Here is an 18096-nt window from a genome sequence, read left to right as displayed (position 1 = left end):
ATGTAGAACCATAGGTTGGAAAAGACCTTCAAGATCATCAGGAGCAACCATTAACCCAGCACTACCAAGGTCCACACTATTTCATTTCCCTGTGTGCCACATCTACACAACTTTTGGATACCTCCAGAGACAGTGACGCCACCACTTCCCTGGGTAGCCTGTTTCAGTCCTTGACAAGTTTATACAGCAGCAATCATTTGAAGAAGTCAGGTCCACTTTTTGAAGCAGAGTGCTGCTTTCTGGTCTTGAGAAACCTATGCTAACCTTTTGCTTCCAGTCATAAAATAAATCAGTATAAATATTATCAACAAATTAGGCTTCAGACTGATACATATGTTTTCTGTAACATCACCATCTCTGTGCCTTTTCGCTTTTCTCTTTTTTCATCCTCTATGATGTTAGAGTCCCCTTCATTGGATTATTAGGCTGAAAGTTCATTGGAAAATCAGCTTGTGCATATTCTTTCCTTAAAATCTTAAGTTATCTCATTTCTGGTAAACAATTGTTTAGTCTGATGTAGATTTGAAAATTTTCTAGCACGTGTTTAATCCCATTGCTCTGTATCCTGTTTCCCAGGATTCTCTTTGTCTTTGCAAAACTTCTGTGACATGGAAGATTCTTATATGCCTATTCCTTTGTTCTTTTGTTGTTCTTTAAGCTACATATGTTTAAACTTTCTTCCCTGGTCTTTTCCCAACCATCAGTGATAAAGGTTTTTTTGGTTACTTTTCGGAAGCCTCTGGATTTCCAGAACTGTCTATCAACTGTTTAGTTTCAAACAAGAAGTAAAAAGTTTAAAAGCCAGCCTGTAGTTTTCTTATATTGTACCAACATTAAGAAAGAAAGTGAAGTTTAGCCAAGAGTCTCTTAGGTAGCGATCTACAAGACTCTCACCAGAGATGTTCCTGTCAGTGTGAAAGCTACCATGCCTGCATCTGTTTATGGTTCTCTGATGACAGGTATTAGTTGCAAGGGAAGCTGTAAGATTTTGAAGATGCTGTCAAATTCTTTCATCAACTTCCTTAAAAAAACCACCCCAAACCCCAAAATCAACCCAAACCCATAACCCCTGAACAATCAACTATAAAACCTCCAATAATAATAATAACAATAAACCAAAAAAACTTCCTGAAATTAATCTCTAAAGCTGCTTCATGCAAGACGCTGAAGCTGTTACATGAAGATCTTGTTCCCTCTTCTCTTGCCACATCTGTCTCTCTAAGTTAAAATAAACGGATCTGATAGTTTCTCCAAGCTGCTTCACAGAGATATTTCTTTTTCCAGTAACTGAGTCACAGTTAACTAGCAGGAGCTGTTTGTTTAATTGCGGTTTCTGCCTGATTTTTTAACATTGCTCCTCATATTTCTTTCCTCATACTATTTAAAAAAAATTTTTTTGTTATATGACAGTTATTGGCTAGCCATCCTTTTTAGCAGTCTGATGAATAATTAGTTTTACTGTGCAGTTATAATTTCTAGCCAATGTCTTTATTACAGGTATTAAAATCATTAGTCACTCAGCTAATTGCTTATTGGCATTCTTTTGTTGCTTTTAAAGTTTAGTAAAGTTCTTGCTGAGTAAGATAGACAAACTTCTACCTAGCATGAGGAAGGAAGGGGGGCAGATTACTTCTTAAGTAAAGATAAGGTGAAAAATCTCTGAGACATTTTTATAGTCTTGAACTCAGTAAAATCTAACACTTAGAAACTAAGCATCTTTTGCACATACTTTTACTTGAGATCCAAGCTTGAATTGCAGGTCCTGAGGTTGTACATGAAGAGAAGTTTATTAAAAAGAGGGGAAAGTCTGATTTTGTGGTGTTTTTCCACTAGAGTAGTATTAATGAGGAATAACTAAGTCTGCTTTGGGATGTCAAAAGATAATTGTCAAATTTCAGGTTTGCAGGTCACAGAATAAAGCCCAGGTTGATTTTTAGGGCACTACTAAAATTGTGCTTTGCAACTTTAAATACCAAATAGTGCAAGTGGAGGGAAAGCTGCAGTTAGAGCTTGCACACTCAATCCAGAAAAGAAAAATTTTAGATATTTTCAAACATTTTATTTTTCTGAATGATATTGGGCCTAACAAGTACAACTAACATTAAAAATTAATGCTAGAAGTGAATAGATTTACAAAGCCATTTCTTTTAGAAATTACTATTAGAGCAGAGATCAGATGTATAAAATGGGATACATCATGGAGAACAAGATATTTCTGGACCCTGTTTATGTTATACTTCTGAAAAGAAAATTTTCCTAACATGAAGTGTGAAGAAGTTTGTATTTACTCAGAAGTTTACTGAGGCTTTAAGCTACTCCTTTGTGTGTCTCTGATTGCTTTTTCTCCAAACACAGCTTCCTTACTTCCCAAGCCAAATGTGCCAGAGAAGGGAAAGCAAGGCCACCATGAACCTTTCACATTGAAGGTTTCTGAGTACACAGATGTGTGTTGAATAAGGGTGTGTTGTCCTTGGTACATATATTATTAGATGGAGATATAACTGTAACTGAAAATATCCATCAGTGGAATTCAAAAATTAGAAAGAAAATGCAAGAAAATTCTGTGCTTTCTCTACTCATTGAGAGTGTAAAAATCACCATGGTTGAACATTCATATTAAATAAAAAAATCAAACCCCACTGCTTATATTTGGTATACACTGAGAAGGAAAAATTACCAGGAAAAGAGGGTTAAAAACCAAACAGGAGTAAACTTCAATGAACCTGTGAAGACAAGAAACAAAAAAAGCAATCTTCTGCTTTGCCAGGAGATAAAGGTTTATAACTAGCATGCCGTTCTAGTGATGACATATGGCCCAGCATCATGGCCTGCCTTTCGCTGAAATGAAACAAAAATACATGCCCATGTTGAGAATTATGGGGAATGCAATGACTGGAATTATTTGGACTGAGCAAACAACCAGATAACAGGCATACCTGGGAAATTCAGGAGAAACAAATGTCAATGTGCAGAACATATTGCCATAAAAGTGCCATAATGAGATGATCTCAGTATGGGCACCTAAAATAGAAAATAAATCAGGAGTATCTAAACAACCACTACAATGAGATAAAGAAATGGGGTTTGCGAATTGAACCTGGAAAATAGGAAGAGTAGTCATGACAGAGCGAGACATTCATCTAAAGACAGTCTGAAACTTTTCCTTGCTGTTATGGCACAAACTATGGAAAGCCTATTTCCTTCTCTGTAGTTAGATAACCTGCAGTTATGATATGCATCCATGAGTATGAAATATATTTTTATAAGGTACAAATGCATCATTTGTGCTAAATATTTTATATATGCAAATGTGTCAAATTGTAGGTACATTTACATAGCTCCAAACTCTTCCAGCTGCCTCTCTGGAGGTATTATGGATACAGTGGGGCCAATATATCTGATCACTGTTAAAAGCGGTGAGATTTCACTTCAAAATTGGTGCAAGTTTGCACCAAGTTGATAGATATATAATTGAGCTCTAATGGCTTTTTCCCTCCTCTTCTTATGAAAGAATAATAGCACAGATATTTTTATGACTAAATAATCTTGTATTGTCCCAATGGTTATTCACCTTTTTATAGTCCTACTCAGTCGTCTACTTTCAGAAAATTTACATTTCAGATAAATCCTTATGATAAATACAATGAATACCTCTCAGCAAAAGAAAAAAAATAAAAAAGTTTCAACATGGAATAAACACTTAAGCACAATCATTTCACACAATTCTTGCTGTTGTAAAATAAACAAATACTTAACTATGACTGCATGTGTTATTTAAGATAAGGCAACTGAGACAAGGAGCTGAAACACTTTTCAAAGGCTGCATAGCACATTACTGGCCAAGCAGGACCGATCTTTCTTGACCCACTTGCATATACCTGAGTATCTGGAAAATAGTATGTCATTGTCATCTTGAAACAGTCTTCAGTTTTTATTGTTTTGGGGAACTGTTTATTAATTTGTTGATTAGAATTGACATGTGATTAAGTATTTTATTCTGCCTTTGTATTCTCTTCATATACACAACATGACTTTCTGCCTTGCTAAGTGAGGATTTACTGGGCTAGATGTTGATTCAGTGGGTTGCAAGTGGAGTGCTTGCCCCCTGAGGGTCATATTAAAGCTCGAGGGGAGTTTTTTGAGCAACATTGCATCTTAAAGACGATATATCAAGCTGATAGATACATAGCTCTTCTGTTGAGAAATTCACAGTAGAATTATTGCTTGTTGCTAGTTATTACTTGGGTAGTAAGGAGTCTCTTGGGAATACGGATTGGATAAAAAGGGTTAAGCCGAGGGAAATGTTACACTGAAGACCTTGGAGATGAGGAGCATTTGAAATAGTCAGAGGATGTTTTGTGTGCAAGTTAGAATTACCATTCTGGGGGGTAAGTGCTCTGTAATTTTAATGAGCAAATCGTGATTAGTTTAATAGAGTGCCTTTCTCATAATGACTCAGCAGAGACTTGACAATTTATTTGCTGTACCCTCCTGGCCCCCTGCCCCATTCCTTTGGAATTACTGGGCTGAGATCACTTGCTAGTGCATAGCTGAAGGCATCCTCAGTGGGCTACAGGAAGTCTTTCAAGTAAATACATTTTGCTGTATATTCTAGCATGTTGTTTGGAAGTAGTGAGCTTGGCTTGTTCTACAGGTCAGTTGACTTTCACGGTAGAGATTTGTTCAAATTTTGTACTCTTCCTTATACTGTGCTTTTGTTGGTAGAAGAGATTTGAACATTTAGCTGAGATTACCTACGCCATTAAAATAACATCCACACTGTGGAACTGTTATTGACATTTAGACAGCTACATCTTTGTTTTTTGATGAACATTCCTGTGTCGCTATAATAACCACCTCTATACATACATAAAGCTTAATCAGGGCTTTTACTTGGAGATCTCGGGGAGCTTTACAAAGAAGGATAAGTATTATTATCTCCATTGAACAGACTGGTAAATGAAAGACAAAGGTGAAGTGATGTGTCCTGACAGAACTGGAAATAAATTTAACGCTTTTGCCTCCTCAGTGATTTGCTCAACTGTGTCCTCAGTAAAAAAGTGAACTTTGGCTTCCTGGCCAAATTACAGGTCAGCTAATTAGATTCGCTTTTAAATGTAGCTTTTTTCACTGTGTAGAATTTTTGTGTGCACTTAAACAACTGGTGCATTTTAAGCTGCAGACAGTTGAGTCTTAAATGAGGCAGTATTTTCCTTTGAAGGGATATTGAGTTTTTCCATTGGTGTCCACTTAAAACCCCTCTACTTAAAGTTTTTTACATTAATTGTATCATCTTTCTCATCCTGACTCTGTTTGCCTGCTAACAACTTCAGGAATCACTTTATAAAGAATGCCAAAAGAATTCATGATTATCTGCGAGTACTGTACTTTACAGCCGTAAATTTTAAAACTTCTTATTGCACACCTTAAATCCATCACTCATGTTGCTGCTAAACAGAACAATATCAAGTGAGGTAAATATATGTTCTCCATTTTACTGTGAGAGTGAACTTCATGTGCAGACACATTTGGTCTGCAGATGTTTGTTTTTGATGGCTCAACTGCAGGAATATTGGGGGCTGTTTAAGTTAAATAAGGCATCTTCTTCCCTCTGAGTTGAGATACTTGGAAGCTTTTGATTGGCCTTGAAGGTGTTGGCAACAGATTTGCAAACTATGAATTAACTTAGTCTCAGAGATCCTATGGATTTGGAAACAGGAGGGTTTTCAGATTTACTTGTGATTTACTGGAGCCTTATTGCCTAGATCTAGTAACAGCAGCAGGAAGGAAGATTCAAAGGCAGCCAGGCTGGCTCAAGCAGCCAGATTATACGTTTTCTTTTTCACGGTGACAGAGAGGAGCAGAAAGGAGTGAGGGAAGCTGGAGATTCTGTTACACTTCATCCTGTTCCAAAAAAACACAGGAGGGCTTCGGGGCTAGAGGCCAATTCTCAGAAATAAAGTAGTTGGTAATAACACAGTACCCCAGCCGCTACCCTTTAGTAATAATTTTGTATGTTTAGACCTTAAACTTAAGGTAAAGCAAACAAGTCTCTAGGTTGGAATGGGGAATATCTTGTGCCTTTCCATGTAATACAGTATGGAGCTGGAGCTGAAAAATTTTGCTTGTGTGTAAGTATGTATAATCAGAGTAAAAATGTCAGATCCTAGTTCACATACCTCTGTATGTATATATCAGTATAAATAAAAAAACGTTATATTTGATGACTTTCTTTTCCAGAACCAATGCATCCTTTCACCTGTTTCAGGGAGAGAACGATTTAGACAATGTGTCGCAAAGTCTCTTCCTTTCCTCTTAGTAAACATCTCATATGCAGGTGGTAAACGAAAATCATAAAACTTGCTGCAAATTACTGTTTGCTCATCTTAAAACCTCTGCCTTATGCCACGAGGCTTACAACTACACTTTAAGGTACAGATCTGAGACCGGGTTTTTTCCAATAGAGAGAAGAAGAAAACAGCAGCAACTAAAAAAATTTCTGTTGGGAAGACCAAAGTAAAAAAGCAAATGGTAACTACTGGACCATGAAAAGCAAAACTATTATACAAGAGTTTAAATGACAAAGGCAGTAACTTTCCAGTATTTTAACTCTCTGGAAAAGAGCTACAGAGCTGTAGTTACAGCTTTATATTTTATACAGAAGTTCCATAAGTGTTTGTATACAGAAAGTTTCTTCAACAGATTGGTTTCTTGTAAAAGAAAAAACAAAGCCATAAACTCACAGGTGCAAATTGGCATAGTTCTTTTTACTGCATGCAGTGAAATTTGCAGCAGTTAAAGGTCATTGGTGGTATCATTACTGACACATTTTGATCTCCAGTTCCCTGGACTTCATAAAAATTAATTTCCTTAACAAAACAGTGGACTAGAGACTGAGACTTCAGTTTATCTATTTTGATTTCTACCTAAAGACATTCTTTGTTTTAACTTTCTTCGGTTTTCTTTTGAAATTATTATTCATATATAAGGGTGAGAAGGTACCTGAATGATAAAAATCTGATCAATTTTTCTCTTGCTGGGTAACCTTTCTGTGGGCATTTCCGTAGCTTCTTGGGGTGGCAGAGCTGGGCACAAGAAGTAGATAATATTTGAACAGGTGGTAGAAAATATGTTACTTCTGAATTACTTTTGGTGTTTGGAGGTTTGCTTTTAGCAAAATGATTCTCACTTAACTGTATTGGAAAGAAGAAAATTAAGAAACAGCATTGTTCAGTAGTGAAAATGTTAAACTAAATGGACCATGTTAACATTACTGTTGATCCTGAGGAGCAGTTTTTCCAGTGTATGGAGCATTTTGTTTCCACGCGGCATATGTTCTCCATGGTTTTCTCTGCTCTAATTCATCCATGTTTTTCAACAGCTCCAGATGGCGTGATGCCTCCAAGGCTTTCATCTGCCACTCCAACCAGTCTTCAGGTTGTCTGGTCTACACCAGTTCGCAACAACGCCCCAGGCACACCCAGCTACCGACTCCAGATGCGGCCGAGGGATTCTGCTGGTGACATTTTAGAGTATGCAGAGCATAGCGAGACCACCATCAACTGCTGAGCAGGAAAAGTCCTGTTATCTTGAATATGGCTCACCTTTAGGGTGGCTGGTTTTGTTGCAAGTCATGTTTTAGGCTTTCTTTAGGTGCTGGGGTGTTTTATGATGTAACTCATGTTTTTTTTCTTTGCAGTTTTCTTCCCAGCCCTACTGCTTCTTTACAGCACAGGGTCGGGGACCTTCAGCCATACACTGAGTATGAGATGCGAGTGGTTGCCTCCAATGGTTATGGCAACACTTATAGCAGCTGGACTTCAATGACTACAGCAGAGGACCGTAAGCAGTTGGATATTATTTAACTCCCTTTAGCAGAAAATGCAAATAACAGTTTAGCTGCTGTTGTACATTATTTCTTTAAGTTATATAACTTTCTCAGTTAAATAACAATAATGTGTTTCTTTCCACAATATTAGCTTATAGGAATAACTCCTAAGGGAACAAATACCTGTTGTCTTACATACAAATACGTACATATATATTTTAGGAAGCAGTATCTTTTTTCTAAATTAATATCCCTCTATCCATGTGTAGTTCATATATGGCTAGTTTAAGATACACTGTTAAGTACAGCTTTGTAAGTGGTATGCCTTTACACTCAGGGACTTGATTCTGATTTCAGTCCTATCAGAGAAAATAAGGTGAAGTTAATAGTATATGACAGTTGTCTTATTTCTGTGGTGAGAATATTTAAGCTGTACCAGAGCTGAACAGAACTTTTCATTCCCAGTGATCTTTGTTAATTCAAAGTGGTGATCTACTGGTCTGAAACTGGCTTTGTCATCGTCAATCCCATCGCTTTTCTTGTTAATGTACTGCAGACTCACCCCATGTAATTTGTTCGACAGTCCCTTGATTTAACGAAAAAGTATCAGTAACAGGTATAACCAGTTAATTGACAGTTCATTGCAAGATTTTGCACCAGATTCAATACTTAAGCAGAAACATATGAAAAATTTTGAGTTTGTTGTTCATAATATATATTGAAAACACATAGTTTCTAGCTTTTTTCAAAAACCTGAGCTGTTATTTTTTCTTGTACAAGGTAGCAGGATATCTAACAACATGTTTTTTGGAAAAATGTATTGGTTTTAAATATATTAGTAGCTTTGTTTTTTTCCACTAAGTAATGGATGATGACAATGTACCAATTTTTTTTAAAAATAAGTATTTTCTAAAGAGATTTTTCATGTTATATCTTGTTAAATAAGAAATTAACTAATCCTGAACAGGAAAAGGCAGGGTTGGTAGGGAGGGTGTTTCATTGCCTTTTTAGCCTTCACACCAAAGGGCCTTGTGGACTTATGCTAACTGATACTGATGTGAGGTTTGTATTTCAGACTGTAAATTCAACCTGATGCTCATATGCAATTTTTGTAGCAAATATTTGGTTCTGGTGGCTCCATTTTAGTCCCTTGTCTAAATGGACAACTGTCTATCTTGAGGCAACACCCAGAAGAAAACCTGTGTGTTCCCACAATTGTAAAACAATTTTAATTTGAAGCTGAACAAATGATTCACAGCAGAAATTTATCTGATGAATTGATTTAAGCTCCAAAGGTATAAATGCTTCAATGAACATACTACCCATAAGTAATTACCTAATAAAAGGCAATTTTGATCTTGGTCTTTAGGTATTGGAGCTGTGTTATCTACATGTAGAAATATTTGTTGTGATTTAGTTACTTCATTGTAATTATTTATTGACAAAAGTGGGTGGAATATTATGGAACTTGTCTACCTTCATAGTCTAAATGCAACAAGTCTCCTATGACTATTTTGATCAAATTGCCATGATTCTTTAGCTCTGGTCTGATGGTCCGTGTAGTGTTTCTTCTCAGATAGAAGGAGCACAAAAGTACATTTAATAAGGCATCACTTGTTAGTAATGTAAAAATATTTTTGTGCAAAGTGGTAGGTTTAGAATTTTAAAATTCTCTTTTGAGGAGTTTGGGATAGAGCAGAAAACCTACACAGGAGATGCTTTCCTATATAGGCTTTTTGAACATACATGTAGATGACACACTGTATGGATCCTCTTTGAGCACTAGCATGAAATGCTACCCTTTGCAAAACCTGGCTACAAATATGCCTTAAGTTAGTATGGAAGGTGGATGTTGCCAAGGGAAACTTAAGAACAACGAAATGAAAATATAATGCTTTTGCCAGTGTTTATGCAATTGAAAGCTTTTGAGATTGACAAAAAACTCACCTCTTCAGCTCTGATGCTTCACCTTGTTCCTTAACTTAAAACAAACTTCTGGAGTTCAGTTATAAACTCCATGTCTCCAAGGGGAAAATTTATTTTCCTTAAAATACCCTTCTCCATTTGCATTGATGCTAATAAAGAATATATGCTGATGTATCCCCAGCATCCAACAACCCTTGTAATTTAAAAAACAAACAAACAAACAAGCAAACAAACAAACAAAAACACCCAGCTTTCAGTGGTGACAGAAGACTGGTTTTTGGTGTCATTGTGGAGGGCTGCCATCGTGAAAGGATAATCAGCTCAGTTGCTTAAGACTGAATGATTGTCATTGTGTCTGAGTAGTGTTTTTGTTAAGGTTTCAACATGTTTCTTGTAAAACTGCCCATACCAATAGTTTGTTGCAGTAGGACACTTAATACCTGGCCCTGCTCACCAAATTGTACTGTAATTTAAAGTACAATTTAATAGTAGAAATGTCTCATATTTCTTCCTCTGTTGAAATATATGTCTGTACACATGTTCTTATTGAATTTTGTCAGTGAATATATGCCTTTTTTGTTTCACCAAAGCATAAAATATCTATAGGAATAAACTATAAGCATGTGTGTGTGTCTATGTGCACATATATCTGACAGCAATAGATGTAAATCAACACATCCACTTTAAAAGTCAGTATAGTTCTACTAAAACAAGCTGATGATTTTACAATGTACTTGTGCATTATATTTTATTTATCATAAATATCTAGTAAAATAGGAAGATACTGGGAATGATTAAGGAAAAATTAGAAAATGCTGCTATAAAAATCTCTTGTTTCTGACAATGAAATGTCTTAATATTCAGATAAGTAGTTTTGAGCTATTTATTAATGGAAGAAAAATGTTGTAAGTACTTTTAAAATATTTCCATTTACACAATTGTGACACTTATAACTGATTCCATGCATTTTTTAAAGTCTAAACCTGCCCATGCCAGATAAGGATAATATACATACCCATGAATATTTTAAAACCTGCTAAACTTGCATTAATAAAAGATATTTGTTTCAGTGATCTTGGTCAGTATACCATCAGATTATTTACTGCCAGAGTATCTACAAATAGAAACAGTTGATGAAGTTTCTGGATTAGAGCTTTCTTTCAGTAACTTGAATGTAAATTTAAGATAACTCTCTTGCAATTACAAAAACATAATGACCACTGAACTAAGAGGTACCATTGAACTGAGTGCTGAATTTAATCCATGGCATTCAGAAATAAAATAAAATTTTCTAAACATAAAAAAGAAGATACCAGTTAGGTTTTTTCTTTACATATGGCAAGTCTTTGAGCTACTTGAAAAGGGAGTTGCAAAGATGTTGGTTATAGTCAACTGAAGTTGGCCCAGTGGCAGTTGCTGTGTTATTATGGTGTGGATTTAAGACTCACAAAGTGACTTTGGCTGGTAGCAATCTATATGGTGTAATTTTCGTCCAAAGGGCCAAATAAGGTGAATAAGGTGCTTTTTCTAGTACTTCAGAAGATCCATCTTGATTTGGACAAGTTTTGAGCTAGCAAAATCTCTAAAAGAAAATTTCTAAAAGAAGAGCTGCCTGTTACTTTATTTCCTTTTGAATGTCCCGTAACCTCTCTGCCCACTGAGTTTCTTATAGCGGGACATGTTTTCTGCATTGGCTACATTTCAGTTCCATGGGTCAGTGTACAACTCCAGTATGAAGACCTCTTATGAAAGCCTTTTTGAATGTGCATGGCTTGCACTAGCTGGAAGTGAAGATTTTGTGAGTTGCCTAGCAGGCAGTCTAATTTTTTGGTTTTTTATTTCTTACCAAAGTGAGCACAGATCCATCTCTTTGATACATAAAGAAGCTATAGACCCCTTTATTGTTCATTCACAATAAATAATGTCAAAAGTACACACTAGTCACTGGACATCATTACATTTTGAAGTTGATAAAGAAAAAAAAAGAAGAATTGAAAAAGATAAAAAGAAAGAGGTCCTGCACTGTGTCAGCTGAATGTATCAGCTGAGCTATTTCTTGTCAAATCAGGGAGGCATTATTCTGTCATGAAGAGTGCTAGGGTGTGCTCCTCTGGTCTACTTACCACAAAGCTTTGGTTCCAGGACCAAGAGCCCTACTGACTTAAATGTTCCTGAGGTAGACAATAGAGACAGGCAATGCAGAACAAGAGGGTAAATGATGCAGTTCACAACCTTTGGAAGCACTTGCTCTTTCTGCTGATTATATTTGTTGTCTGAGAAGACATGTCTCCTGCTTTAGCTATATAATTTAGGTCCAAATAATTTAGGCATATAAACTAGTCCATAAATAGTTGATCTGAATGTGCTCAAGATAAATAAAAGGAAGCCGAAGCAAGAGAAGGCAAAACCTGGTGTGGTGATAAAGGGAAGAGAAATTCCTATGAAATACCTGACAGAGTGAATAGCAAAAAGACAGAACAAATTAAGCTGATGTAGTAGTGTGGCACATATCACAAGATGATTGTATAATAAGTAGTACAAACCGGGTCATACATGCCTACAGATTAGGAATTAGAAGTTTCTAAACTGGTATAGCTGAAGTTATGGAGACAATAGAGCATTTGGAGCAGTAGAGGGCAAAAAGTCTGCATACTTGGAAGACAGCTCGTAATACATATTTGAAGGGGTTCATGTGGACTGCATGTCATTGCATGAACAGCTTAACAACTTTTGAGTTCTGTGATCGGATATGACAAAAGATTTCTGTGGACCCTTGTGCTGAGATCTACACAATTTGGATTTTCTGCTGGGTGCAGTTGGTAGTATATAAAAGACCACAATTTGTTAATATGTATAATTTCATTGTCTATGTGCTGGAAAAGAGTAAGTGATTCAAGAGTAAAAGGTGCAGAATTTTTATTCTGCTTAGTGAGAGAGTTTGCTAGCAAATCAGATATTTCTCATCAGCTACCAAGGACAGTAGTTCAGGTACATGTCTTAGCACATGTCTTAATAAATGTAGGTGTATATTCCTCTGAAATACGTCCATTAGAGTATAGCTCCTTCCTTCCCCAAACTCACAGTAAGTAAACAAATGTGTGGTTCTTGTCATGGAATTAAAAAAAGATTAATGACAGTTTTGTGCCTTCATTTTAAGCTGAGTCTGAACTTTTGAAGCAGATGAGCAAAATAGCCTGCCATAAAAGATAATTTCATTTGCCAAAATGAAACTACCTTCTAGTATTAATACTGTAATGAAATGGTTTGAAATACGAACTAAGACTCTTAAGGAAAAAGATGTCCACTGTTCCCATATTCAATAGTTACTTCTATAAACAATTATATCCATGTAAAAAGCTTTATGATTTTATTTTCATCATTGACAGGGTGAGCTGTGTAGCTGTCATACTTTGCAGTCTTCCCTCCAGTGACAACCACATTGACAACATGTTATACTCCACATTGATTTTACAGTTAAGGAGCTGATTGTGATATATAGGGATTTTAAGAATTCAGCTGAGAGGCTGACTTTTGCCTTTTATCATTCCATTAAAATTTTATAACCATCTTTTTCATGTCATTTCATCCATGAATTCTTACTTTAGAAAGTGATAGCTACTGCTGCGAGCATAACTTTTTTCATGTTCAGAGCTTTTTATTGTATTAGCAAACTATCCCAATTATAGTTAATACTCATGTTTTACATAATTGTGGTGACCCTTTCAACCAAGCAGTATTGTGCTAGTTGATTTGTACATAGAATTAGATGATTCTGCTTGCCATTTAAAAAGAAGCAGCACTGAATGAGTGTTGGGGACCAGGATTTAATGCTTTCCCATCCAGTGGGGCCAATTAAGCATCTCTCAAACGTCTTGTTTGAACTCAGAAAGTCTTAAAAGTCTCTCTTTTAAAAGGGCAGTAGGGAATGTGTGGGTAGGTATGATAGCTACCAAAATGTGCCTTTCTGAGGGGGGAGGAAGGGACTAGGGGGACCCAAAGTTTAAGTTTGACAGCTCCTCCCATACATTACAAATTGTCCTTAAGGATTACGCCTGAACTCTGTGGGAGTTGAAGCTCAGGTTCACTAATTACCATGAATGTTTCACCTGTAATGCCTGCAACTTATTCAGTAGAAGTGAAAAGGCTTCCTTGTACCCTTACAGCAAACTGCTTGAATATTGGGGGATGTTTTTTTGTTTACATTTTTTCCCCTCCTGCAGAGGCTCACAGTACAACAGCTTATTTCTGAGGTATAATTAGATAAAATGCAGGTTTGTAGTTCAGTGGTAAATATTATATTTCAACTCCTCTCCCCATTAAACTGGAATTTACAGCACCTTGTTGTCAAGGTCTTCAACTTCAAAGCAAATTCTTCTCTTTTCCTTTCATCCCAGAAAAATTTTTGGTTTACAGAATATAAATATAAATCAGATTGACATCTCCACCTCTCCATCTTTCATTGAAGTCTAAATAATGGACTGAATTTCGTTCCAACTTATGACCTAATTGATTTTACGCAATAGTACATGCAAATGGAATTTAATTACTCTTTACAACAGATTGTCTTTTGTACTTGCAAATTCAGAGATCTAAATTAATCCTAGAGCACACAGGCATTAAATACAGAACTTTGTCCTTGTTATCACTGCGAGTAGAGCAGGATACGTGATACGGCTGAGCTTTATGGAGTTGGTTTGTGATGCATCATATAATGAAATAAAAAAAAACCCACTGTTACTTTTCAAATTTAAAAGCAAAAAAAAAATAAAAAGCTTACTATACCTATTTTACATCACTGTTTTCACAGACATCAGTGGAATAATCCCAATATACCAATCTTTGTATTTGAGAGGAGAACAAGAACTTCTGACTGCTTTAGTTGTTATTCTAAAATATAGAAGGAGCAACTTACTGTGCTGAATTTAATTGGTTCCCTTCATCCCCTCTCTCTCTTTTTTCACTTAAAAATTATCAGGAATTATTTAGCTTCTTGTGAAATAAATTCTTCTTCTTATAATGTTCCCTGTGGTTTGGACACCAGGAATTAAATGGTAATGTTGTTGACTGCTGTGGAATTCAGCATATTCTATGTTGTGTGTCCTGAAGTGTTGCCATACCCACAATCGCTAATGAATTTTAAATTTTTGAACCCTTAGCATTTGAAACAGCCTCTTCTCCTGCTCTTCCCCTCCCCAAATCCCCAAACCTAAAGCTATTTTAAACAATTACTAAATCCAAGTATATCCTTTTTTTAAGATTTCAATAAAATGTAATGTTCACAGAAAAATCTCATAAATGTCAAAATTGCTATGGGCAGAATAGGGGGGAATATAGTATTTTCTTGATCTGCTGTAGCAATTTATAGATTTCAGGATGTGGTTTATAAGAATGCTAAATGTTCTGGAATTACAGCTGTTACTGATCAGTGATTGAGCCAGATTTGTGTTATTGCACCATGTTCTTGCTTGTACCTAGAGAGCAGTAAAGCCTCAATATAATAAAAAGCACCTGCATTTTAAATGAAATTTCAATTGAAAAACTTAACAGCCCTTCAAATTGCAGAATTTAACGCAGCCCAGTAAAGCTTAAATAACACTTTGCCTCCACAGGCTGAGGGTTTTGCATTCAAGGTGACTTGATTGTGTCGCATGGTGAAATTATTTACAATTAAGGAATTTCTCTGGAGGGCTGCAGAGTATTTGCTGTTCCACAACACCTATGCAGGCATATGGTCGGTCTTTTTCAGTATTCATGGAAGCTCCTGAACCTTTATGATAATTGAATCAGTTAGAGTGCTGAGTGGAGCAAGCATAAAACCTGTTAACCTAAAGGTCAGATCTGTGCATTGTTTATTTATCAGTAGGTGAAAGAGCTAAATCGGCAGCTTCTGTCACAGTAGAAGTAAAAAATCACCTATAATATTAACAGGGAGTAGATAAATTGCAAAAAATGGATTAGAATTATAAACAGAATGAAGTAAAATATTGAATATATAATGAGAGATGCAGTAGGGGCTTTACTGAGCTGTAAAACACACAGCTTTGCTATGCCTGTGGTGCTGGTTGCAATTAATATCTGGCGCTCTAGAAAAACATCCACAAAAGCTAGAACTGCAGGTGTATATTGATACTGAGCCACACTTTTTCTCCACATGCTAACAGCATTGCTAGGGCACTTTTGAGATACACAAGGAAAAAGGATGCAGAAGAGTAGGGAAGAAGTTTCGGAGGAGGGTAGGTGAGCAGCTTGCCTTTGAGAAGAGAGCTGCATTTATCCCATGACTATCTGGGCCTGCATTGTCCAAAGAAATTGGCTGTTTAGTAGATCTGAACTTTTTTTGTCATTTTGAGCCTCATTTGATAAGTACTTCTTGGTGATGCTGATTTACAAATCCCAGACTATTGGTAATTTTTCTTTCCTTTTTTTTTTGTCTTGTTTTCTGTTACAGAACCTGGACCTTTAGATCCACCACTTGTATTGAATGTTACCGCAAGGGCAGCAAGCATCACCTGGCAGCATCCTTTAAAGCCAAATGGCATTATCACTCATTATAATATTTACCAAAATGGTCAACTGCACACTACAGTTCTAGGAACTAGCTCTAACTGCACTGTAGAAGACTTGCATCCTTACACTGTCTATGTGTTCCGGGTAGAAGGATGCACTTCTAAAGGATGCTCTCTTTCACCCACAACCCCAGAAATACAGACTCTTCCAGATGCCCCTGAGGATATTCCTGCTCCTGAGCTCTATTCTGATACTCCAACTTCTGTGGTCATATCCTGGCAACCACCTGCTCGCTCAAATGGTGTGGTGGAAAATGTTACAATAGAAAGGAGGGTGAAAGGAACAGAACAAATATCAACTGTGGTGTCTCTCCCTTTCAGTCAGTCCATGAGCTACATTGACCAGAGCACTGCTCTGAGCCCTTGGCAGAAATTTGAATACAGAGTGCTGATGAACACTCTTGATGGAGGCACGAACAGCAGTACCTGGTCAGAAGTTACCACCAGACCATCAAGACCTGCTGGTGTCCAGCCACCTAATGCAGAAGCATTGGGACCCTATTCAGTTAAGGTAGGAATAATTCTTGTCTCATGGCTTTAACGTGTTTTTCTTGTAGGAAATGTGTATTTAAGAGAGACATTTACTGGCTGAGCCAACAGACATCATTGCTGCAGGGGTTGAATAATTAGTGTCTGTCCTTTGGCTCAAAAGCATTAGATTCCTTTCCATTTTTTCTCCTTTACACCAGCCTCTGGCATTATATTCCAGCTCATTTTCTTCCTTACACACCTGATGTATTTTCAATATTAAACTTGAATGATTACTTTTAACTCTCTAATCAGATCAGAAAATTACCTACTACCTACTCCAAAATTTCAAGACTTCATTAAAGTGCTAAGAAGTAAAAAAAAAAATTATGTAATTAAATCTTCTGTGTAATTATCAGATCTTTTTAATGGCTAATGAAGAAAAGAATAGCATTTTCATTCTCCTAATTTACGAAAGAAGAGTCTTACAGGACTACCTAGGAAGTTTTCAATTATTCACATCATTCTGTTGGGAATGAACTCTAGAGGACAGGATAACTACCATTGTTTTGGCTTGCATACAAACTTCATTCAAGGGAAATTAGTGTAACCAAACAAGAGGGATTTTTGTAGCTTAGAAGCCTCTTTTGTGTAAATACACACATGCTTCCATGGATTCAGACTTGTACTAATGCCAAAAGTATTGGTACAGTAGCTTGCTCACCAGAGCACAAAACAAAGGACATTTGCATAAGATTGCAGTTCATCTGTTAGATTTATTATTTTGGTATACATTATATTTTCAAAAGATAAACAGAGTGGTGTTACCAATGCAGTCTGAACAGTTTGAGAATATGAATTTGAGCGTTAACCAACACTGATTTTTTTGCTTTGTTCACACAAAATCTTAAGCTATGAAAAAAACTTATTCACCATTACACAAAAAAATCCTGAGCTTTTAAAATTATGTTTTAATGTCTAAGGAATAGTGTGTTACCTCCACGTTAATAGCAAATGAGTTCAATATGAGTACAATGGTTACTGTAAGAATTAATAACGATCGACCACTAGTAATTATGATGAATTGCCAGACTGCTTATTGAAGGTTTTGGCCATCTTCTTCCAGGACCCTGCCCTCTGTGCTTCTGCAGATATATCTTAATATCCTCTAGAATTTATAGTAAAACATTTTTCATGGATTTACCAGAAGTTGCAATGATGAATAAATTGTAGCTCTGGTTCAACAGCATGTTTACACACATATCCACATTTTCCTGCCTGAGCTTTTACACATTGGCTCCAACTCTG

At 36.3% G+C, this 18096-nt stretch overlaps 1 protein-coding gene across 1 annotated transcript in view; it reads left to right on the top strand.

Annotated features, from left to right (window-relative positions):
- The window catches only part of USH2A (usherin), a 387863-nt gene that overhangs the window by 239941 nt on the left and 129826 nt on the right, over positions 1-18096 (top strand). Inside the window, exons 39-41 of the mRNA XM_071578650.1 lie at positions 7382-7532; positions 7700-7842; positions 16203-16831. Coding sequence (XP_071434751.1) covers positions 7382-7532; positions 7700-7842; positions 16203-16831 — 923 coding nt within the window. The remainder of the gene's footprint in view (positions 1-7381; positions 7533-7699; positions 7843-16202; positions 16832-18096) is intronic.

This window comes from Pithys albifrons, chromosome 2 (assembly GCF_047495875.1).
Source record: "Pithys albifrons albifrons isolate INPA30051 chromosome 2, PitAlb_v1, whole genome shotgun sequence".
Taxonomy (NCBI): domain Eukaryota; kingdom Metazoa; phylum Chordata; class Aves; order Passeriformes; family Thamnophilidae; genus Pithys; species Pithys albifrons.
This window is presented reverse-complemented; position numbering and strand designations above follow the sequence as displayed.